The 22,965-nt window shown below is 40.4% G+C and overlaps 2 protein-coding genes and 1 non-coding gene across 13 annotated transcripts; all 3 read right to left on the bottom strand.

Annotated features, from left to right (window-relative positions):
• Positions 1 to 205: 205 nt before the first annotated feature.
• On the bottom strand, positions 206 to 7,610 carry nkx3-2 (NK3 homeobox 2). The gene is made up of 2 exons (XM_037262418.1): positions 6,998 to 7,610; positions 206 to 3,098 (listed from the first exon to the last, which is right to left on the bottom strand). Exons 1-2 carry the CDS (start codon positions 7,353 to 7,355, stop codon positions 2,674 to 2,676), a joined length of 783 nt encoding a protein of 260 aa, XP_037118313.1. The 5' UTR covers positions 7,356 to 7,610; the 3' UTR covers positions 206 to 2,673.
• Positions 7,611 to 11,869: 4,259 nt separating this feature from the next.
• On the bottom strand, positions 11,870 to 22,371 carry bod1l1 (biorientation of chromosomes in cell division 1-like 1). Of its 11 annotated transcripts, none has more exons than XM_037261875.1 (28): positions 22,130 to 22,371; positions 21,013 to 21,137; positions 20,725 to 20,915; positions 20,179 to 20,625; positions 19,813 to 19,962; positions 19,557 to 19,717; positions 19,234 to 19,330; positions 18,644 to 18,770; positions 18,491 to 18,551; positions 16,424 to 17,993; positions 16,170 to 16,225; positions 15,915 to 16,026; positions 15,739 to 15,837; positions 15,625 to 15,668; positions 15,505 to 15,547; positions 15,285 to 15,343; positions 15,150 to 15,219; positions 14,997 to 15,049; positions 14,844 to 14,913; positions 14,730 to 14,767; positions 14,491 to 14,653; positions 13,543 to 14,197; positions 13,322 to 13,446; positions 13,181 to 13,251; positions 13,000 to 13,087; positions 12,772 to 12,910; positions 12,133 to 12,204; positions 11,870 to 12,064 (listed from the first exon to the last, which is right to left on the bottom strand). In XM_037261875.1, the coding sequence occupies exons 1-28, from the start codon at positions 22,244 to 22,246 to the stop codon at positions 11,923 to 11,925; spliced, it is 5,145 nt and encodes a 1,714-aa protein (XP_037117770.1). In that variant the 5' UTR covers positions 22,247 to 22,371; the 3' UTR covers positions 11,870 to 11,922. The 11 variants fall into 11 exon arrangements, with proteins under 11 accessions (XP_037117770.1, XP_037117769.1, XP_037117771.1 ...); XM_037261874.1 differs by having other exon boundaries at positions 13,322 to 13,508; positions 13,557 to 14,197; XM_037261876.1 differs by having other exon boundaries at positions 13,322 to 13,436; positions 13,557 to 14,197.
• A 459-nt stretch (positions 22,372 to 22,830) lies between these two features.
• Positions 22,831 to 22,912, bottom strand: trnal-aag. The gene has a single exon. It is a non-coding gene; the product is annotated as a tRNA-Leu (tRNA).
• Positions 22,913 to 22,965: the final 53 nt, after the last annotated feature.

The following is a 22,965-nucleotide window of genomic DNA, read 5'->3' as shown; positions in this document are numbered from 1 at the left end:
TTAAAGCCCATTTTCTAGACTATTCTTAGCCTCTGTTGTCACTCACTCGCTATCAAGAAATAGGGGATTTTTGTATAAAATCACTTTGAGGAAATAAAAACGCACTTGCTTCACCGTTGTTAAAATGAGATGGCAAGTATGCATGCTTCAAGTTATAAGTCATTCGCAGTTTAAGTTTATTATAAAAATGACACATGATACAAAAGACAATCAATCCTTGTATTTTTAAACACCAGAGTGTTCAACCAAACCATACCATTTCATTTCATGACATTCCGATGGTTAATGCTGACATATAATGTGAAACGCTATTGGCAGGCTAAAGGAACTTAGCATAGATGTTGTGGCAATTATAAGCCTTCAACAAACTTCTAGTTTAACACACCTGGAGCAGCAACACATACAAATGGAGCATGCAACAATACTCACAGGCATAAATGCTCTCAGCTTTGTGCCTCTTGTTGTTCAGTAGAGCTCTATGAGCTCCTTAATTTCATGGAGAAAGAGTAACCAGTTTTCCTTTTTATATTGATGACTGGGAAGCGGAGATAAACAATTAATCAAATCGTAATCAAATAATGTTTACATATCATTGTTTCATGAAAAAATGAAAAGTGTTCAACCCAAAGATTTGTTTACATTATTGTTGTCTGATTTATGGCGTACTGACTCATGTTTATGAGACACTTGTTTGGGAAAATTTTGTGAAACTGCCATGGAAAAAGTTTAAAAAGTGTTTGGTCTGTTAACAACTCAAATTGAAGTGGATAAATAAACTGTCTTTCATATTAATTATTTATGGTACATTTGCCTTTATTTGTTATTCCTTGTATTGTTTTAACTCATGTGAAAAAGATCTTGAAAAAAGAATTCCATATTAAATCATAGTCACAGTATTCAGGGGGGGGAAATTGCAATTAGACCACTGGGAAGGCAACAATATACTGCAATATTGAACTGTTTTTCATTTGTGCTGGTTGAGGGTTAGGTCTCCCCCACTTCAACACTTTTCTCCTCTCATCAGGATGAATGATGGTGATTCTGCACCTGCACTACTCAGGTGACAAAGTGAGTCTCTGCAAAATTTTTGGGGAGGGGATAGAAGATGTCAGATTCAGAATATTTGGAGTGTGGTGCCTTACATTCAAGCATAATGGATGCTATTCAAACCATTTAAACCCATGAGGAAACATGAATATATGCCCTGTGCTTAATATTTTGAGGCACAGGGCATATGTTCAAATAAGAACATGTATAGCTGTCATTTAGAGAAGCAAATGACTTTACCTGACAAACAGTCCTCTGTGTATGTATATTTGTTGTCTTTTTTTTTTATGACACAAGATGGCATGTGCTTGATGGCAAGTTTCAGCAATACGACAAAAGTAGTACATTAGAAAATATAGTCAGAAAGTGGGTCAAAATAGATTCATTTCAGACCATGTTTGTTTGGATGGTAAATGTCACTTGTTTTGATGTTGAAAATTAATCATTTAGTTTTTTTAGATATTGGATGACATTTGATGAATTTAAAACCTAAAATCCCACAGAAAACACTTTTTTTTTTTCAAAGAAGAGGAAAGGAGAAGATCAAGGAATTATAACTGGTCGTGCAGGAATAGAAAAAAGTTAATAACCAGGCTATAAAGGCCATTATTGTGAATAGTGGCCATTGAAGACAATTATACTCTTCAACTTGTATACATTTGATGCTATAAATTAGCAGTGTGCGTTAGATTTTATTTAGTGATTAGCAATATTCCTATCCTCATAAAATAACACAATGGTGCATGAAGCACCACAACTATTTTTTAATGCCATATTTCCAACCATATTTCAAACCAAACTGTCAAAATTAACAATTAAATCCTTAATATTGTTCTCTTGATTGTTTGGATTTTTTTGCAGTTTTGGTCCTCCATAAGAATTTTAAGTGGTGGTTGTCTACTGTACCCAAATGAAGACTCAATCAATTAAATTTTTAACCAAAAATAAAAAGGCAGGCACATCATTGGGTTAATGCAAGATTGAAAAGAAAAAAAGAAACTTTTTGTTTTGTGTAACACTATGAAACGGAACCAGCCGATCAAAGTTGGATCCGTGCCATAAAAAGCCACATATTTCTTTCATTCTCTACTCATTTTATCATTTCGTGTTATTTTCTTGCCAATTGTTTTTGTAATACGATGCTTATTTTTCTTTGACATTTTTCTCCTAATTTCCTTGAATCCAGATTCTATTTCGACAGAGAGCAAACAAAAGCTCAAAACGAAATTGCATCAGATGATAGTAAACTGATATGTTTTAATATTTTTGTACCATTCAAAACACAAGACAACGCACACGTTACAATTTAAGGATGGATTTTTGCTTTGTAAATGCTTTCAAAAAAGTGCTGAAAATATCTTACCTTTACAAATACAGCAAGAAAATAAGAGAGGGGAGTGGGGGAGTAAACACAGTCTGCAACTTAATGAAAAGTCAAAAAACACCTGTCAATCACTGCAGAGGTAGGATGTAAATATATAAACCAACAAATGTCCAATTAGGTCCTGTAATTGACTTCCGCTTCGGTTTCAGTTTGGGGGTGGAAAAATGGGCTGTCAAAATTCCTCATGCACCCCCCCACCGCCCCAAAATAAAGTCTGCAAATAAATAAAGTCCGCTGTGTTTTCACGGATTCCCCGTACACGAGAGTGTCCACGCGGGGAGGCAGTACGCGTACGGGTAGTAGTAGGAGGGCTGCAGGGAGAGCAGTGGGGGCCGCAGCACCTCCCCGGGGCCGTACTGTCTCTGGTCGTCACGCACCAGCACCTTGACGGCTACCTTCTTGGCAGCCGGCGTGGACGCCATCAGGTCGGCGGCCATTTGACGGCGCTTGGTCTTGTAGCGGCGGTTCTGGAACCAGATCTTGACCTGAGTCTCTGTCAACTTGAGGGAGGCAGCCAAGTCGGCACGCTCGGGTCCGGAGAGGTACCGCTGGTGGTTGAAGCGGCGCTCCAGCTCGAAGACCTGCGCGTGGGAAAAGGCTGCCCGCGAGCGCTTCTTCCTCGCCTTGGGCTGCTCGGCGGTCTTCTCGTCGGCGACGCAGCCACAGTCTAAAATATGTCATATACACACTTTAGGAACGGTTTTGTTGGAATGCTCGCCACGTGCAAGAGCATGCATTTTTGATAATACATTTTTTGTTGCTGTATTAAAGATCCGCTATCCTAACCCACCGAGAAAGGTTTTGAAGAAAACCACACACGTCATCAAACAATATTTTTCCCCCAATAGAAAAAGGCTCTGTTGCATACAACAAAAAATTCAAGGACGGCAAACCCTCTGAAAACGGCAAACCAAAGTGAAGTGCGAGAACTCATTTTGTGCATTCTTTCACAAAAAAACTCACTCAAAATTTCAATAGTGAGGATTTTTTTTAATAATATTGAGGTACTACGTTTGTCCTGCAAATTATTCCAAATGTGCAAAAAAATATTAGGTCTACTCACAGTAGGGCAGTATAATAGACACAAATTTAAGCGCAACTAAGACATCTCTGCTATCTAGTGGTGCTAGGTGATATTGCAACTTAAAACTTCAGGCGACCCCTGCATTATGCAGCTTGGCATCCACATATAAATGTTTCCATATTTTAGATTTTTCCTGTTTTTTTCCATTCCCCCCCCACCACAGTTTTTCAAGAAAAATAGATTTTGAATCAGTGTTTTAGAAAATTTTAGGAGGTTTTCAAACAATAAAAATCCCCCCATTTTTTCAATAAAATAGTATTTTTGGGGAGAGTTTGGGTGAATCAAGGACTCAGTGTGTGTGAGGGAAGTTAGAAGTACAAATAAATTGTTACTTTAGACTTTTAGGGCATCTGTATACTTGAGTGGTTGTTCCTGTGATGAGTTTTTTGTTTTTACAATTAATACATTTAAAATCAGATGAGGTTTTTTTTTTTTCAAACTTTTTTTCAAAGGAGGAAATATTAGGGACGGCAGTGATTTTCAAAGTGCTTCTTCTTGTGTAGGGGTGTCAAACTCAATTTGGTATAGATAAGATTTCCATAGATTGGTTGTCATGAATTCAGACTGGTTAAATGGAAACGCCTGGTCAACAAATGTTTACATTTTTTAATGAGAGATGCAGGCAAACTATTCCATATTATAGTTTTGCGCTGACTCCGAATGTGCCCTTGTTTTTCTCTAACACATGGTGGATTTTTTTTCATTCCTCATCTTCATCTTCCAAACTACTTGTTCTCGCAAGGGTCGGGGGCGAGCTGGAGGCTATCCCAGCAGTCTTTTGGGCAGTAGGCGGGGGGGACACCCTGAACCTGTTGCCAGCCAATCGCAGGGTACATAAAGACGAACAACCATTCACACTCACAATCACACCTACGGACAATTTAGAGATGTCAGCCAGCCTACCGTGCATGATTTTGGAATGTGGGAGGAAACCGGAGTACCCGGAGGAAACCCAAGCAGGCACGGGGAGAACATGCAAACTCTACACAGGAAGGCCAGATCAAATCCTGCACATCTGAACTATGAGGCGACCTGCTAACCAATGCACCATTGTGCCATCAATTTTTTTTTCCCCCCTGATACATAATTGCTATAAATTACAACGTATGGTAAAATCCACACTGTGCAAGCTTTTTTGGTCAAACTTAAAAACAAAAAAATTAGATATCTAAAAAAGCTGGTGTTCTAGAGAACTAGTAAACACTTTTGATATCAGTGTAAAAATATGTTTAGGGCCACATAACGGTAATATCATTTTTTTTTGCTCAAATAAATAAATAGTCACAACATCTTGAAAAACTATTCAGTCAGGTCACTCACATCTCAAGGCACCAGTGTCTTTAAGGATAACTATTGTTGGACTTAAGTTCAAAAGGGACGTGGTGAAAAACATCCTTGCAATATCTGTTATAAGTGAAGAAAAAGAAAAAAAAAAAAGAAGTTCTATACAGACTTTTAGCTGAAATGCAATGCAAACTAAAATGCATTTAGTAAGAAACAGGAAGTAGGAAGAAACTTATTTACTTTAGAGAGCCACAAAAAAATGACATGTCACCTGTTCTCTAGTGGTACCCAAAATAATCACCCCCTTTTTTTTATGCATTCGAAAACCAATACACTTTTAGAAATGAATGTGTCCCCATCAACAATCATGCCACTTTTCCACTATATGACCACAAAGCTCAATGAGATTACTTATTTGTGCTTATTTTTACGTATATTTTTATTTTCTAACATTCAATTCAGTTTAGCAAAGTTAAAGCAAGTGTTGTTAGTTAGGGAACAACAAACTTAAAGTCCAAATATTTACTGACTCATGTCTTTCAGGGTCTGCGATTGGCTGGCAACCAGTTCAGGGTGTCCCCCGCCTGCTGCCCAAAGTCAGCTGGGAAAGGCTCCGGCGCATGCGAGACCCTCGTGAGGAGCAGCGGTTCAGATAATGGATGGATGGATACTTTTTTTTAACCTCGAGACTAAAATTTGGAACAAACAATATTATTACCAAAATACGGTAAATACACTAAACTGGTATCATAGGAAACAATAGGTTATGTGACTTATGACTTTTGCCGAAATATTGTTTGACGATCAATAATATTTTTACTGTTACAATCAGTGACCCCCCCACCACCCTAAAAAAAACTTGACATTGCAAAATACGGTATATGTACACTACCATTCAATGTCATTATTATTTAAATAAAATCACTTTCTTCATAGAGGATAACAGAAAATAGATAAGCATTTTCATCATAAGCAAGTTCATCACTATTTCTCATGCGGACACACGCAATCGTAAAAGTCATCTATTTGGAAAAGTATATTATTTTTCATTTACCACGATTATTATTATTACTTAAATAGAACTGAATTTTTTGTTTTTGTAGTCTTAAATAAATTAGAAAATACATGTGCACAGCCATTTATTCCTTTTTTTAAATTCTTTATATTTTACATTTAAATCAGATTAATGGGCTAATGTGGCATACACCACAAACGGTCTTTATTACTGAAAGAGACATTATTCTATCAAAAGTTGTTTTTATTTACTTTAAATAAGATAATTGTTGAAACTGTTATGAAACACACTTTCATTTTATCACGTTTGCGTTACTTAAATCGAATAAAAAAATTAATTCTAAACTTTATTAGCATCCCAGGAGTACGATTAAAAGTTAGGGTTGCACAGGCTGGACCCTGTAGGAAGGTCATACGACGCAGAGCAACAAAATCATCAGCAGAATTTGAAAGACAAAAGCAAATATGACTTAGTCTGCGTGACTCATGCGTAAAACCTTGAGTAAAGTGTAGTTAGCCATAATAAATACGCATAAAGTCGTTTAGAACGCAAATAGTGGTACTATAGTGGCATCCTTCCAAGGCCAGATTACTTAATACTCATTGAAAAAAAATTAATGATGCGGGGCGTCGGGGACGTGAATGACTTTTTCAAGCGCATTTATTTGGGGAATTTTGCCCGTGTGCTTAATCTGCACTTTAATTTCTTATCAGGTATATAAATAAAAACATCTACTAGATTAACGTAACTTCAAAGTGAAAAAGGCTTTGAGAATATATATGCATAACGTCAGTCACTCATTGTTCAGTATTAAGCCTGATATGTATCGTTAGAAGCCGTTTTAGGCAAGATACAGAATTCTTCGACTGTACGTAAATTAATCACCACAGTATCACGTCAGTATTTTTTTTAACATAAAACAAACAAAAAAACAATTCTAACGAACACTTGAAAAAATCTTTAGTCTCGTCATGTTTTCTGCGTGGAAATTAATCACCACACTGTCACGTCATTATTGTTTAATTAAACCCAAAAAAAATCATTTATAACGAACACTTGAAAAAATGTAGTCTCGTCATGTTGACTGCCTTATCCTGCACTTATATAAAAAATGCACACGTTAATGAATCTAATCTTTTAAGGGATGACGTTTGCTTGTATTTCGAGGCATTTGCGCTCTTACCCGCTGCGTTATTGAGCTCACTGTCACTCTTGGTGTTGTCCACGGCTGCGGATTCCTGGTCTGTCTCCTCCTGCGGGCTCTCCTCGGGCACATCCGATGCGGTCCCGGCGTCTTTCTCTGGCTGCAGGCCGTGCGCGACCCTGCGCGCTTTCCCCTCGTTGTCCTCGCTCAACCCCGAGTCCGAGTCGTAGCCCTTCTCGGGCGTCTCCCCGGAAGCGGCGTGCACGTCCCCGAATATTTTCCAGCACGTAGTCTTAGAGAAACACACGTCCAAATCGGGCAAGTGTCTGCCGTCGTCCTTCTTGTTCAGGATGGCCTGGATAGAGAAGGGCATGAGCGAGTTGCCACGAACGGCCATGTTCAGATTGCGAAAGTTTCAACAAAGTGACGGCTTTAGGCGGGTCGGGAAGAGAAGATGGGTGTCAGATCATCCGAGGATGAACTTTGAGCTCCGCTTGAGTGCCGCGTTCTCGCTCGCATCCCCGCGGAAACAAGTCGCTGCTAAGTCCGCTGGCGCGATGCTGTCCCTCCGCATAGCTGTGCCATCAGCTCGGGCGCTCTATGAGCTGCGTTCCTTTTCAGACCACTTTTTTCTTTTTTTGCCCTGCTTTACCTGTGACTGACAGCGTCCCAGCGCCGTCTACCATTGGTCGAAAGCCGAGGGCAAACCACTTCCGGATTGGCGATCGTCAGCGACGTCACGCTGCTTTCAAGATACTCGGACAAATCAGAACAATCTACTCAGCTGTTGCATTTTATCGAACGTATTTTAAAACTTTAACCTTTACTTACTAACATAAATGAACCATATTTGAATAAATGGTAGTGTAATCAATCGCATCGACCTAAGATTTCGACTTTTCATCATTGTATTGGGACACAATATCCACTCCACCTAAACAAATGTTCAGATCCGTCAACTGTGTAAAACCCAGATGTGTTTCTTTTGCCATGCACAAATTGCACTCCTTTATGTTTTAGTAATCCGCATCTAATCATAATTGTCGCCAACATGACGTTTTGTTTGTTGGCCGGGACTCACCTGTGAGTGACGGTCTCCCAGTGCCGCCTCCCATTGGTTGAGTGGAATGCGGACGCCTCACCTCACCAACCACAAATTTATTCAAAGAAATACACCGTTTAAAGTTAATCTGCTTTATATTACCAGGTTTCCTATAGTTTACTAACATAGAAAATCAAAAGATGTATGGCCGTCTAAGTAATTAAGTTTAAAAAAACAACCACTTTTCTGTTGACACTTGGCTGTGTTACTTTGTTTTCCACGTTTTGTCACCTCGTTCCGTACCTGAGTGGAATCTCGTCAATGATAAATGATAGTGTATTAAAAACAACAACGCGTAACAAAAAAAAATACTAGAACGATTATTCAAAAATATATGAATGGATTGTTTCATAAAAGGAGCAAATCGAACGTATGCCTCGTAGGTGAAAATGTTTTTTTTTTTTTTTTAAACAACAATAAATGACCAAATTTCATAAAAATAACAAGGCCTCGGTCATGTGTGTAAGGGTCCACATGTCTGGCGTATTGCGTGAATCAAAAACATCTTCCGTTTTTAAGTAACAATAAATGCATAAAGGGAAAACTTGTTGAGCAATTTCGAGTAATAATAAGTAATGTAAAATATTAATACATAATTTTAAATTAATGGAATATATCAAGATAAATTATTTCTTATTCTCGATTTGTTACAAAAAGGAACGCTTTAAAATGTGTTTAAGAAAAACATGCAATTCTGTGCTAATTCGAAAAATACCCATAAATATGAACTAAAGTGCACTTATTACGTTACTTGAAATGCATAAAATGAAGAATATTGTTTTAAAAGACGTTTAAAACTATGCGAGAAATATGAAATTTTCTTTTAACGTGTTGAAGAATTAACGGATAAATTGACAAAAATAGAAAAGTAATTAAAAACGAGTTGAGATAGGACGCAAAAAAAGTAAGATTTTATTTTTAATGCTCATATTTGCTTTGCTCGTTTGTCGTCCACGCTCATTCTAAATTAGCTTGAAGAAAATAGAAATCCCGGATTTCGTTGCGTAATCATAAAGGCGTCCGTTGTGAAATATAATGGAATTACGTATGAGTATTTTTTTTGGTCATCATCCCAATTACTATATATATAGTGGTCGCTGGACTGTATCAGCTTTGCGGAACAACAACGAGGTCATATGACCATTTCATTAGTTTTCAATACAATAATTCCAGATCTCAGTTGTCCTTCAGCTGCAGAGCTCAATTACGTTTGTCGCTGTAAAAAGCACAATGATGCAGTAACGATAACATCTGGATATTTTCATGCAACACCACACCTTGTTGTTCTTATTATACTGTACTCGTGCTTTGTCTTTCTGTTCCTACTGTATCTGCATGTATGGATGATCAAAATGGCAAATATTGCTCATTGAAAAAAAAAACACTTCATATAAACACGGAATTAAAATTAAATGAAACATACAGAACGAAATGAATTGTAAAGCTGAATACCGTACTTAGGAAATGAGCCATTGAAAAGAATCACGTTTCAAGAGAACCAAAAATGACTTATTCATTATTGTTTAAATATTGGTTATTAGATGTTATTAATTCAATGCAATGTGATTAATTTCATAAAAATATTTAATCGTCTGCGTATATAACCTCAAAAATGCTTTGCATGGCTGCGAAACGTTTAAATCGCCAATGTCATTTAAACAATGCAAATTTATTTAAGATTTTGATATTTTGTTTCTAATAAAATGATGTATGCATGTAAGTCAGGTTATGCTAAAAATAGAAATGAATAAATAGATAAATATATTTTCACCCAGAAAAAATAGATGTTTGACTTGCTGCATTATGCTGCATGTGATTGGAATATTTGATTTAAAAAAATATTAATCACTTTTACATATATTATTACTCTATTTTAACTGTTGGATTTACTAACCTACCGTAATACGAATTATTAAAGGAGGCTGGAATGGGTTTGACTCAAACAAATAGTGCATTGGACATCAGTTCAATAAACTAATTTCTTTGTTGCGGAATATAATTTCATAATAGAAAATCTGCAAAACAATTTGTTGGATTGTCTGTTTATTTGTGACAAACGTCGCCTTGAAATTTTCACTTCACCCTTTTTTAACTGCGCAAAAGTCGCTTCTGCAGACATGAGGGCTCCCTCTGCTGGTAAGAATGAATCTTAGTTTCTGAAAGGGGGGGAGAGTTCTTGAAAAATGATCTTTGCACTTAATGGCTCTGCCGGGAAACTGTTTATAGTGGTGGCTTCTTTTTTTCTCTCCTCTGGCTGCAGAGACATGATGCCCTAATATCCCATAATAATAAAATATAATGACAATGACAATCAACTCCCTGCCAGCTGTACAGTGAGGAAATCAGCTTAAACGGCACGTAAGCCTAACTATGCCAATCCCATTTTTTTCCCTTCTCAACCTGCCCCATCGCGTAACTTAAATATTGTTCTAAAAAGAAATGTGCCTGAGCAACGCGATGGCGACTAACGTCCCTGTTAACCATCCATTTTTAACATCTCCCATAAGCACACATCTTTTGAGAGAATTGCTGCCAAATTATGTTCAGATGGAGCAAAGGGGGGCGGTGGGTGGAGTGGCAGGGGGGACACTGCCAAGAGTCATTTGCAATAAATGCCCTCTCCCCTTCTAAAAAGAAATTCTCACCAAATATCCCCATCTGGATGGCACACTCAATCAAGCTCAAGGATGGAAAGTGGGAGAAAAGAGAAGGGAAGCAGCCTTTTAAGTGAGCCGGGATCTCTCTCTCCTTTTTTTTTTTAACTCCTTGTATCCCAATGAGGAATTTCGCTCGCATGCCACGAAATGGAGAAGCCACAAGACAGACCGCTTAATACAGAAAAGGGAGGTTGACTTAGATGCCATTTAAGACTTATGTGTGGGCTTTTACAGTCCTATTAATATGAGAAGGTAAAGGGTGGGGAAGCTTTTTCCGATTAGGGGCCATTTTAGTTTTTACATACATTTATTGAAAAATGTCCTAGATATCAAAGTGGAGTCCACAAGGAAAATTTACCTTGTAGTTACATAAAAAATCTAATCTTGTTTTGAACATTAATCCCAGTCATAAGAGGGTGTGCACACTTGTGCAACCATTGTTTGATGCATATTTTCAATTGACTTGTACTGGTCACAGGTCACATTATTGGTGGGAAAGGTTTTGAAATAATTTTGGTCTATTTTTCTTATATCAAAAAACCTAGTTACACCGAATCCAGCTAGGTGGAATATTTCCGCAGCAGAACATCATACCGTTAAGATTAGACGATAGATGTCACCAGTGGCATATGGCGTGATGTATAAAATTGTTTTTGACACATCACAGCAGGTGAAGTGAGAGTCCGGTGTCACTTTTTGCAACGGTGAACAGCCAGTTGTGTCGAAAGTATTGAACCATTGAACAGTTGGATGTATAAATTCAAAGGTGGAGAGGTCAAACTAAGATCACCTCAAAAGGTTATTCTGAATTTTAAGTTCATTTTAGAATGTCACCGGTATCCCCTCAACATTTCAGTCGTGTAAAGTCAAACTTTATGACGTCAATATTTAATCAAAAAATGAAAAAAGAATGTATGAATTTTTTTTATTGTAAGACAAAAATGTCTGACGTGTTAATGAAAGAAGAATATATATATACACACACATGTAACGACAAACACATTTTGTCATTCACAGAATGAATATTTTACTACAAAATAACGCTAATATTCTCAAGATTGTGTGTGACCACATTTAATTATCCCTACTTGTGAGCGCTTAAAAAAGGAATGAAGGAGTGTGATCAGAAGCACAACTTGATATACTGCTTTGTCTGCTGAGCTGTGCGCCCTGCCCTCCCCAAGCACAGATGCAAGCGTCTAAATTTAATTGTTTACGTGAGAGCAGCGTTTTCCTCGTTTGGCCGGGGGCTCCTCTGGCTTCTGCCCTCCTCGCGTTCGCACAGCAGCAGGGCTGGCCTCCAGTTTGCGGGCCCCCTTGGTGCCGTTTGCCGGGCTCCTGGTTCCACTAGAAGGGCAAAAACAATGCTTTGCAAACGTGCGTGCATGGGTGTGAGGTGATGAAGATGAACTGACCGCGCAGCAGCTGCAGTCTCGTCTTTGCCGCTCAGTCGACTGGCCCTCGTGGAAGGTTTGCTGGGCTTGTTTCTGAAAATGACCAATAAATATGACACGCATGTCAGCTGTAGGCAATTATTAAAACAATTCCTATTATATATAAATACGCAGTACCGTTGTACAAGACTTGAAATGGCAACCATAAAAAGACAAACATTCATATTTTCTTCTACTCTTTGTAGCTTAATGTTAAGTGTGTATTCCATGAATGCACAGCACCATACTGACCCCAAGAGGCCAAGGCGCACGCGCACACACGCTTCAATATCAAAGAAAATAACCATGATTATTTTTTCTCCATATTGGACGGAGTGAAAATCTTCATTATTATATTTTTTGTACTTTTAACGGTTAGAGCCTACAGATAATAAAAACATAAAATGCATCATCTCATGAAATGAGAATACTACATAAGATAACACAAACATTTTCATAAAAATGAGGTAGGAATTAACCTTTTGAATGTGTTGAATTAATCTGCATAAAATGCAAGTTTCACTTTTTGAATTGAAAGTAGTTCAATTATGAACAAACTCTTCTACAATATTCAAAATGACTGTGTACACGTTGGTCATCAAAGCAGAAGTAAGGAATCACCTTTCAGCTTCCAGACGAGATGCCAAGCGCGTTGTAGCTCGGCCTTTCTTTTCTTTGCCGTCGTGGTCTTTCTCTCCACCCATCTCGTCCTCGTCATTCTGCTCCGCCTCCTTTTCAGCTGCAGTCTTCTCTTTTTTATCTGATAGTAGGACCGCAGATGTCGACTTAAAAAAATACTCTCCGTTTAGTTTTATTCAGAATCACTCAAGAGGGACAACAAAGAAGAACCTGAGTCATTTAAGGCCATTGCGGCCTTGGGCGGTCTTCCCCTCCGAGCCGGCTTCTTGGGAGTGGAACCTTGCTGCTCGTCAACCTGAAGACATTCCATAATACTCTCTTACAGGATTTGAAGTTGGCATGAGAATGACAAAGTAAGTCAAATAAGAAGACAGCATTTTAAACTTTCCCGCCCACGTACAACGTCGGGTTTCTTCTCACTGCCGCTCTCCACCTTTGCCTCCTCGTTTTTGGGGGTAGAAACTGAAAAAGTGTTGACTGATTTAGACACCGTGAATCACACCCACAAGATTTTAAAAGAGCTGTCTCTTACTTGTGTCCTTCATTGTCTCCTCGTGTGTGTCCTTGATGCCCTCTTCACTTGTGTACTCGTCAGTAGCATCCATTATGGCATCCTCATTTGTTTCCATAGTTGCCATCTCACTTGTGTCCTTAGATGTCTCTTCACTTGTGTTCTCAGATGCCATCTCACTTGTGCCCTTAGATGCCTCCTCACTTGTGTCTTTAGATGCCTCCTCAATCAGGTCCTTGTATGCCTCCTCACTTATGTCCTTAGATGCCTCCTCACTTGTATCCTTAGATGCCTCCTCACTGGTATCCTTAGATGCCTCCTCACTGGTATCCTTAGATGCCTCCTCACTGGTATCCTTAGATGCCTCCTCACTTGTGTCCTTAGATGCCTTTTCATTTGTGTCCTTAGATGCCTTTTCATTTGTGTCCTTAGATGCTTCCTCATTTGTGTCCTTTGTTCTCTCTTCACTAACATCGGTTGTGGCTTCCTCATTTGAGTCCTTGGTCGCCTTCTCATGAGAGTCTTCTACTGCTTCCTCACTTGTGTCTTTGATGGTCTCCACGCTCGTATTTGTAGTCGCTTCCTCACTTTTACCATTTGAAGCCTGCTCATCTGTCACTTGCATAGCTTCCTCACTTGTGCCCTTTCCAGCCTCATCCATCATCTCTTCACTTGTGCTCTTTAGGGTTTCTTCACTTATGGTCTCCGCACTTGTGCCGGTCCGAGCCTCATTTGTGTCCTCCCCACTTGTTTCTGCAGTGGCCTCCTTACTTGTGTCCTTCATGGCCTCCTCACTGGTGTTCTTGATAATTTCATCTCCCACTTCTCCATTCTTCGCTGATCTCTTCTTCTTCACTGCGGGTTCATCTGATAATGAGGCCTTCATTTCAATCCGATCTACAGTACAGTAGAATTTCGGGATGGTTATTCAGTGAATCGAATGGTTATTCAGTTATGTATATACCTTGACGTTTAAGTGTAAAACAAAAACTAGGTCTCACTTCTGCTTCCGTAGCTGTCACATTTAACCTTTATGTTAAATATAATTTTATCAGTACAGAAGTGAATGAAAAGTTAACCTTAATACGCTTTCTATTATTTCTTCCGGCAAAAATAAATTCAAAATACACTCCATTACCGGAGTGCACATTGAAAATGAGTGTAATAAATGTACTTGATTGCAGTCTTACCAGCAGCGATACCCTTGGCTGCTGGACGTCTCCCTCTGCGACCTGGCGTCTGCTCCTTTTTCTCCAATTGCTTCAGCGGCTCCTCCTCCACTTCTTCCGCGGCTTTTGACGATCGTCCCCTGCGCGGCGTTTTCACCTCCACAACCTTCGGCTGCTCAGTTTCCTGCCAACAACAAAAAAAAAAAAGTTTATTTCACCTTTCTTTTTTCTTGAATAAATCAACATCGAGCGTCTCTAACCTCAGGTGACGGTTCTTTTGCATCCTGATCGCTACCTACTGGACAAATGAAGTGGGTGTTGTCAAAGCTCCCTTTGGCAAAACTGCCACACTTCTACCATCTCAGAATTATTACCGCATTCATTCACTGCTGCAACATTCTGATTTGACAGCTTTCGTTTCGGTCTGCCTCGTCCTCTTTCCTGCTGTGAAAAAGAAGGAAATGTTACACACACAATTGCAACACCTAAGGCATCAAAGATGATCCCACTGCGCGTGTAAGAATTACCTTCTTGGACACCTCAGAGTTCTTCTCAGGCTCACGGATGTCTGAGCTCTCACCTAGATCAATGTTGACAAAGACAACAAAAACATAGCAATCGTGGTTCAACTTGGAATCATATTGCCATCAAGGTCTCAAACAAGTATTCCAATAACACACTTTCTTGTTTGGCCATTTCTGTTCCACTCTTGGGTTCTGTGACCACTCCAGTTGGAAAGCAGAGTTCCACCTAAAGAAGATTGGAAAGTGATAAAGCTGTGGACTGTTACCTAGTGAACAAAACAGCTAACTTACAGTTTGTGCACCATGCTCCTCCTCTTCCTGTTTTTGCAGATCCAGTTTGCCTGATGCAGCTATTAACAAAATTGAAATCAATAAATAGTCATCATTTCCTACTGCGCTTGTAGTCTGTCGTGATGCAGAAATGCATTGTTGAGAGTGTTTCGAATTTTGCACGGAAAAAAACAAACTGCAATGTGGTGGGCCACAGCTTGTGCATAAAATCATCACGTACCCTTACCGACGTCCATCTGCTTCATGGCTAATATCTCGTCTGCCTATGATTCAGAAGATAAATTGTTACATTTTAATCTCATTTATGATAACTAAGAAAAAGGAGAGTCAATTTTCTCACATTGGCCCGTGTCAGCGTGTCGACGACATCTGACGCGGTTTGCACTGAAGATGACACGAGACAAGATGTTATGTCAGATGGAGAAAAGTGCCTTTTTGTAACATGCGTGCTCACCTTGTGGACTGTCAACATGCTCTAGAGTAGCTGCCTCACAAGAATGCACAGCAACATTCCCCTCCACGTTTCCTGTGCCGTCATCAGCAACTGGAGCGTCTTCAATCGAACAGTCAGCGTCACCAAAAAATTCTGCAATCATATTTCTGACCTATGGGATATTTGAATGCATTTACCATGTTCATCAGAAGGTGCTGCCTCATTTTCAGCTAGCGCTGAGTCGACAGCTTTCTCTCCAGTTTGAGTCTTTTCATTCGAAGAAAGGTCTTGTGGCTTGGAGTCTTTCTCCTGCACACACACGTACAGAATGGTCACTTCAAGACTTTAAAGTAGTGTCTCATCAAAGTCTACGTTTGTATGTTTGAAATTAAGACTGAGAACTAAATTAGAATAAACTAAACTAAAAGCTTGAAGGGAGCAAGATGGTTTACCTGGACAGCAGGCAGCAAGGGGGGTTTGTCACTTGCTGCATCCATTTCAGATTTTTCTGTTCAGAGGAAAACATCACGATTGGATTTAAACAAACAAGTCGCACATCAAGAAAGCACTGGATAACCATTCGAAACTTTTTTGGAATACACTTGATTGGCTGCGAACACCTGTTGTAAATGTTCCCTTTTTTGGACTTGTTAGAGGGCAGATACTTGTGTAAAAAGAACTGAATTTGACAATCAAATCACATTACCTTCACTGTTCAATTTGTCACCCTCATCCTTCACAGTCTGGTACACAAAGTCAGAAGCCTCTTCTTGTGGGTTCTGCTTGTTCTCCTTGGGCATCGGCTCCTCCGTCTCCTCTTTTAGTCCGTGACTCATGAAGGCAGAAGACAAAGCGCTGTCGGGGTCCATGGAGAGCAGCGTGAGGGCCGCCTCTTTCATCTTCATGTCGGCGTCCTGCAGGGTCGCCTGCAGTTGGCCGTGCTCGCCGCCGACCGCCGCGTGCAGCCTGGCATCCATGGCCGAGGTGCACACGTCCATCAGCGTCAGCAGAGCGTCGGCCTCCGGTGGCACGACGGGCATTTCCTGCACTGGCGTCTCCGCTTCGGGGGCGATGTCGCTGAAAGGTTCGCAAGCGCCGTCAGAGGAGACGATGGCCGATTCGGCGAGTGTCGCTTGCATTGGCGTCTCCTCGGCCTCCGTGGAAACAGACATGTCTGACTTGTCAACCTTGTCTTCTGTGGGTGCTTTCTTCCCCTCGTGGTTCTCCTCTTTCTTCTCTTTCTTGTCCGCTTTTTTCTTTGCGCTCTTGACAACAGCCTCTTCAGAGCTTCTCCTCTGCTCCTTCACAGGGCCCTCCTTCTTCTTTTCCTTCTCAGGTTTGCTGGCACCCGAGGCCCCACGAATGTCCAAACTGTGAGTTTTTTTGTCCGTCTTGGATGCCGTGTGGGACTTGAGTTCCTCTCTGGGTTTGGATTTTTCCATGGGTTTTCCTTTCTCTGCTTGTTTGACTCTCTTTGGGGATTTGTCGCTGTCGGCGAGAGTCTTGTTGGGTTGCTCTGCTTTTGTCTTTTCTTTGTTTTCCGTTTTTAGTTTGGGTTTGTCCTCACTGTGGCTCTTGGACCTTTTCAGGATGTCTTTGCCGTGTTTCTCTTTCTTCTTACCGCTGTCCACTCCTTGTGCCACCTCAGGCCGATCCTCAGAGGAGCCAGAAGAATCATGATGGAGCGCTTGCTTTGACTCACTTTTGGCTATTTTAGCCCCTTTTGTCTTTTCTTTCTCTTTCATCTTGTCTTTCTCACGACTCTTGTCTTTGTCAACAGACAGAGCCCGCATCCTCTTGGCTGAAGCCTCATCAGCTTCGGGAGCAGAAGTCTTCGGTTCCTTTGTACTGGTCATTTTCTTCTCATTTTTCACTTTAGGCTTTTTCTCACTTCTCTCATCAGAGGACGTCCTGGCAGTCATGCTCTCCTTTTGCTGAGATTCGTTGACCTGGAATTCGGATTTCTTCTCCTGCTTCAGTTTGAGCTTGGGGAGCTCCTCAGACATCGAGCGTTCCTTCTCCTTGCGCTCCTTGCGGGACGGGCGGTCAAACTTCCCGACGGATCGCTGCCTGAGAGCCTCCTGTGAGCCCAGCTCCAAGTCCAAGATGAAGGCGTGCGTGCGACTTTTGTCAGGGAGCTTCTTGGCGTCACCCAAATCTTCCGAGATGCCGCCACTCCCGCTTGTAATTCGGTGCCTCTCGTCAGGCACCGAAGACTCGGACTGATTTCTCACCAGCTTCTGATGTAGGCTGCGCAATGGTGTTGATTTTACTTCCTGAAAAGGATAAAATAGTAATAGCTCATCATATCCGTTTTCTGTCACTGGAGCCTGTCCCAACCATTCACACTCATATTAACAACTATGCAGTGGCAGAGCTAGACAGAGGTCCGCGGAGGGCACTGCCCCCGCTCCTTTTTATTATGCTTGGACCAGGTGCCAGAACAAATAACTGACTTTAGGGTATGTTCCAATTTTTCTGCAATTTTTTTCCCCATATTTCCACCCAAAGGGAAAATATATCTTCATCAGCATTTTCTACAGAATTTCTGTAGATCTTTTTGGATTTGTTTGTTTCAGAAGCAATTTCAGAAGCTTCATCAAACCCAACTTGTATATTATTTAGAGAGCAAAAACAAATGCAAACTTCATAAAGGGAACCAGATTTGAAACCCAAAGCTCAGAACAGTGAGGACCATGTGTTCGCCACTACCCCACTATGCTGCTCATCATATTTACTGTTGACTTTACTTCCACCCATGTTGGTCACATACTGATTTCTTTGATGTTTCTCCTGCTTCTCCTTTTTTCTTGCTGGTCACCTCATCTTCTTTCCTGAATGAACACAATCATGAGCAGATTCAATTTATAAAAAAATAAATAAAAAAAAGGCCACAAAGTACACATGAGAGATCTTTTGGACTCACCTTGAGTCGAGCTTCCTCATTCTGCTGAGAGCCACTTTTTTCTCCAGAACTTTACGCTCTTTACGGGCTTCTTTGGCTCGGGGTGTTTTGAGCCCAGCCGACAGGCTGCTCTTCTGTTTTTTCTGATCTGTGCGGGACATGATGACCAAGTACAACAACTGAGTTCAGCTTTAGAATAGACACAAAATCAGATGCAAGTCCATAATCTTACAATATATTCTATAAATTAACCAGAGTAGATTACTATTGGGCACCAATAGCAACAATCAAGTGAAGGAAAACCGTAGAATGTTTGGACATACTTTATCATATCCAAATATTTGACCGTCTGGTACTCACTACATTTATTGTATACATGTATTTTATTTCTTCAGCCTAACTAACGACTCAGCTATTCATTGGCTGTGTAAAGATTTTTCAAGCACTTTTAAGCTTGACGATACACACATTTGATGATCGAGTAATTTATGAACCACAGCGAACAAACTTTGAGCTATATGACACAAAAGAGATTGGACTTGGTAGTAGACGATGATGCTGAAACATGGACACACCCATCTTCACACAACATCAAATCCAAATAGCAATACCTTGTTCTTCAGACTGTGCTGCTTTCATCTTGCGTTTCTCTTCCATTCGCTCTCGATTTTGCTGCCTTTTGAGCAGACGTTCTTCTTTGTCCTTGGCCTGACGGGCACATCGAAAATACACGCATGGTGATAGTAGACTCTAGGACTGAACAATTTTGAAAAATGCAATTTTTTTCCCCTCTCAATATTGTGATTGGGATTTACTAAATTATATATATATATTTTTATTATTACTGCAGAATATAAGTGCAGACACAACTTCTTTTCGCATGTGTTAAAATAGAAAAGATTTAATTCCTTGATTCCTCATCTGTCCAACTCACCGCAGATCTCCGTCTTTCCTCGACAGTGACCTCGTCATCAGAGTCGCTATAGTAACGGGAGTACAGAAAGGGCTTGTGGACGTAGGCCTTGCGGCGAGGCTTACTCTCTTTGCCTTCTTCTCCCATCTCCTCACCAGCTTCTCTCTTGTCTAAGTTTTCACCTTAAAAGCGAGAACAGAAGGGGGAAAAAGCATGAGCCGACATATAATTATGGTGCTATCTGTGGTGAAAAAAGATAGGACAAATAAAGTGAGACCATCTGGTGCACGCTCGCCCTCCTCAGAGGAATCAGACAACGGCTCTTCGTCTTCGCTCTCCCCTTCAAATGATGACAGGTCACTGGTGTGCACGGAACTCACAGTGATGTCACTCAGGCCGTCCAAATCAGAGTCCTCCAAAGAATACTCTGCAAATTATCACACCACATTTTTTGGAACTTAACTAAGACATTAGCGACAACACTAAATATTAGATTAATAATGTCTTGTGTATTGAAATGCAAGTATTTCCAAATTGAGTTTCTGAAATAAAGTCAAATTCGACATACGTCATTTCTTTTTTGGGACAGCTACATTTTTCGCATAGCAATTGCTCACTGAAAACGAGCTTAGTAGTCACCAACCTTCTTTTATCCTCTCTTTGGCTTTCTGCTTGGCCTGGTAGTTTTCTTCCTCCTGTTTCTCCTCTGAAGGTTTCCCACTTGTTTTAACACCCACTTTCAGTTTCTCCTCAGCCTGGTCTTCCCCTCGTGGCTCTTCCTCCTGCATGTTTATTTCCTCCGGGGAGATTTCCTTCCCAATGTCCATCTGGTCCGGAGCGTCGACTGTCGTTACCTCTAATTCCCGGAGCTCCTCCCCCAGATTTGCTTGGTCTGCCTCTTCCTCCTCCGTCTTCCTGTCTTCTTCCTCATCCAGACTCATGTCCTGCTCGCCGTCCTCAACGGGCTCGTCAAGGGCTTTGCGTCCCTTCTCGGTGGACCTGATGTTGGCCTCCTGGTTAAGCGAGGTAATGGCGTCCAGGATGGACATGGCGTCTGTGGCAGCAGTGGATGTCGGCACAGATGTTGAGGCTGAACAATAACATGGTCTCAATTAACTATGATGAGATCCTCTATTTGACCATACATTTGATTGATGAGCAGGTGACTGGAAAATGACATCAAACGTACCCTGCTGAGGAATGACAGCGTCCACTTGGGTCTCCGTCGAGGACGTCGGCCCCGGCGGCTCCTCGCTGCTGGTGCCAGGTGACACGAATTGGTCGACCACTTTCTCTACTTGCGGCCTGAAGATGTGGTTGACTTTGGGATCCACCACCTGGGCCACGATTCTATCCACACCCTGCTCCAGCATGCCGGATCTAAGAGGGATGAACTGCTTTGAATTTTGCTAAGTTCATTTCAAACATGAATGCATAGAGAGCAGTTGTAAAAAAGGAAAAGAAGAAAAATACTAACTGCAACACCAGCTGCCTGATGTTGTTCCGCAACTGGTTTTTGTTCAACTGGGGGCTCCATGTATGGTTGGAGAGGTGATTGGAGACAAAGTTGTCCACTCGTTGTTTCAGGTTCAGATATGCTGGCTGTAAAAGATATGCAAACGTTTCATGGTGCTATGTGTCGACTCAAATGTAACAATGTTTGTCCAGCAATGTTGCAAATAAATTGTTAAAAAAAATACAGTTCTGGCAACTGTAACTGTTGCGCTTGTCAACGTCGCACATTTACCCCCAACAAAAAGATGACAAACTATTGCTGCACATTCCTAAAAACAAAACAAAAAAGATCAGTTGAAACATTTGAAAGGTATTCTTTTACCTTTATCTACTTTATTCACTTTTTATACATGCAGTTGTCATGTTCATGCTGAAGTTTCTTAATGTGGTCTCAAATTTCCCTTTGAACATGTAAGCAAATTTAAAAAGGTGGGGGTTATTTTTCAACAATACATGTATTTATTATAATTTCTTGCGAATTGGCAGCATCTCAGGGTACCAACAGCTTAGAACCATTGCTCCAAAGGCCCAAAATGATTTGTAAATACTCCGATCATCTACACCAGAAAATGCTCGTCCGTTTGTTTTCAAAAGGCACCTGTTGCCAAGGCTCCCTGTCCATCAGCTTTGTGTTCATTGATTGAGATGCTATAGTCATCTCAAAATGATGATCAAAATTGAGATGAGAGAATCTCTTTTTTCAGTATTTACATTCATATTTGTGTGACATTTTTGTTTGCCGTGTGCCGTGAGATTTTTCTATCTTCGTTCAATCTAGTTTGAGGACGATCAGCATCAATATCGTTATTGAAACACGCTTCATGCAAACCTGCACGACTGATAAATGAAGACCGCTTGTAACATTGCGGGTATGATAAAGAAAATGCAATAAATCCCTTTAATCGCAATTAGCAATACACTATTAGTTCTACTTTTGCAGAAGTGCGTGGAATGTTGTGGTTAGCTAGCATATTCCAAATGATGCAGTGAGCCGATTTCACCAGTTCTTTGAAATAATAACATGCCCACCGAAGCGTCCAACCAACACTTTACTTTTACACTATTTATGTTGTCGTTACCTTAGTGTCGACATCTGCGAGGCAGTCTCTCCTGAACTGGTCGAAGAGTCCCTGTGTTTTTAAGTGATTGACTATCATTGACACTAGCTGCGGATCACCCGGTGGTAAACCCGCCATATTGAAATTAATCAGATTCTTTATTAATCATTAAATTTAATCATATAGTGACCGAACGCAAGAGTTTTTGTTTTGGGTTACGTCGGTGTGAGCGCGGTTTCAACCCGGAAGAGTTTAAATACAAACAATTAGTAAACCGGAAACACAACGACGGCGTTGTTTCAAAAGTTGAAGCTTATGTGATTCGTGAATAAACCAAACGCTAAAATGCGAAATGAATTATGTAAAACTATTATTTGATCAAATAAATACACATGTTAAATACATTTTTAAATAGTTTTTAACAAATTATATTCGTTTCCAAAATATAATGTAAAATTAGATAAAATAATACATTTTAGTCAGCTAAAATCGATCGATCAAACCCAGTATATAGTACTTTGTTCAACCCTTGCTGACAAGCATTACTATCGAACAGCAACATTTCACAACAGTCAAACATTTGATCACGTTCTACCTCAACAATCCCTGGCGTTAGGAGACCTGCAGTGAAACGAGGTGAAACTGAATCGTCGCAGAGTAAAATACTTTGGATTTACGTGTTCGAATTGACAAACGTAAATGAGTTTGACAACAAAACCTCATGGCAGCGGTGGGATTCGAACCCACGCCCCCGAAGAGACTGGAGTCTTAATCCAGCGCCTTAGACCGCTCGGCCACGCTACCCTGATCTGCCCAAAATCGTATACTTTAGATATAATAATTTTTTTTAATCAAGT

The sequence above is a fragment of the Syngnathus acus genome, chromosome 10, assembly GCF_901709675.1.
Source record: "Syngnathus acus chromosome 10, fSynAcu1.2, whole genome shotgun sequence".
NCBI classification, from domain to species: Eukaryota; Metazoa; Chordata; class Actinopteri; order Syngnathiformes; family Syngnathidae; genus Syngnathus; species Syngnathus acus.
This window is presented reverse-complemented; position numbering and strand designations above follow the sequence as displayed.

Bases quoted from the DNA above. Each gene is read 5' to 3' on its own strand.
- nkx3-2 (XM_037262418.1), bottom strand. From the start codon at position 7,355: ATGGCCGTTCGTGGCAACTCGCTCATGCCCTTCTCTATCCAGGCCATC. The intron at 3,099-6,997 runs GTAAGAGCGCAA...GACATATTTTAG, and splicing joins TGAGCTCAATAACGCAGCGG to ACTGTGGCTGCGTCGCCGAC.
- bod1l1 (XM_037261865.1), bottom strand. From the start codon at position 22,246: ATGGCGGGTTTACCACCGGGTGATCCGCAGCTAGTGTCAATGATAGTC. The intron at 19,963-20,178 runs GTTGGTGACTAC...GATAATTTGCAG, and splicing joins CAAAGAGAGGATAAAAGAAG to AGTATTCTTTGGAGGACTCT. The intron at 15,669-15,738 runs GTGAGCACGCAT...TGTCATCTTCAG, and splicing joins GCATGTTGACAGTCCACAAG to TGCAAACCGCGTCAGATGTC.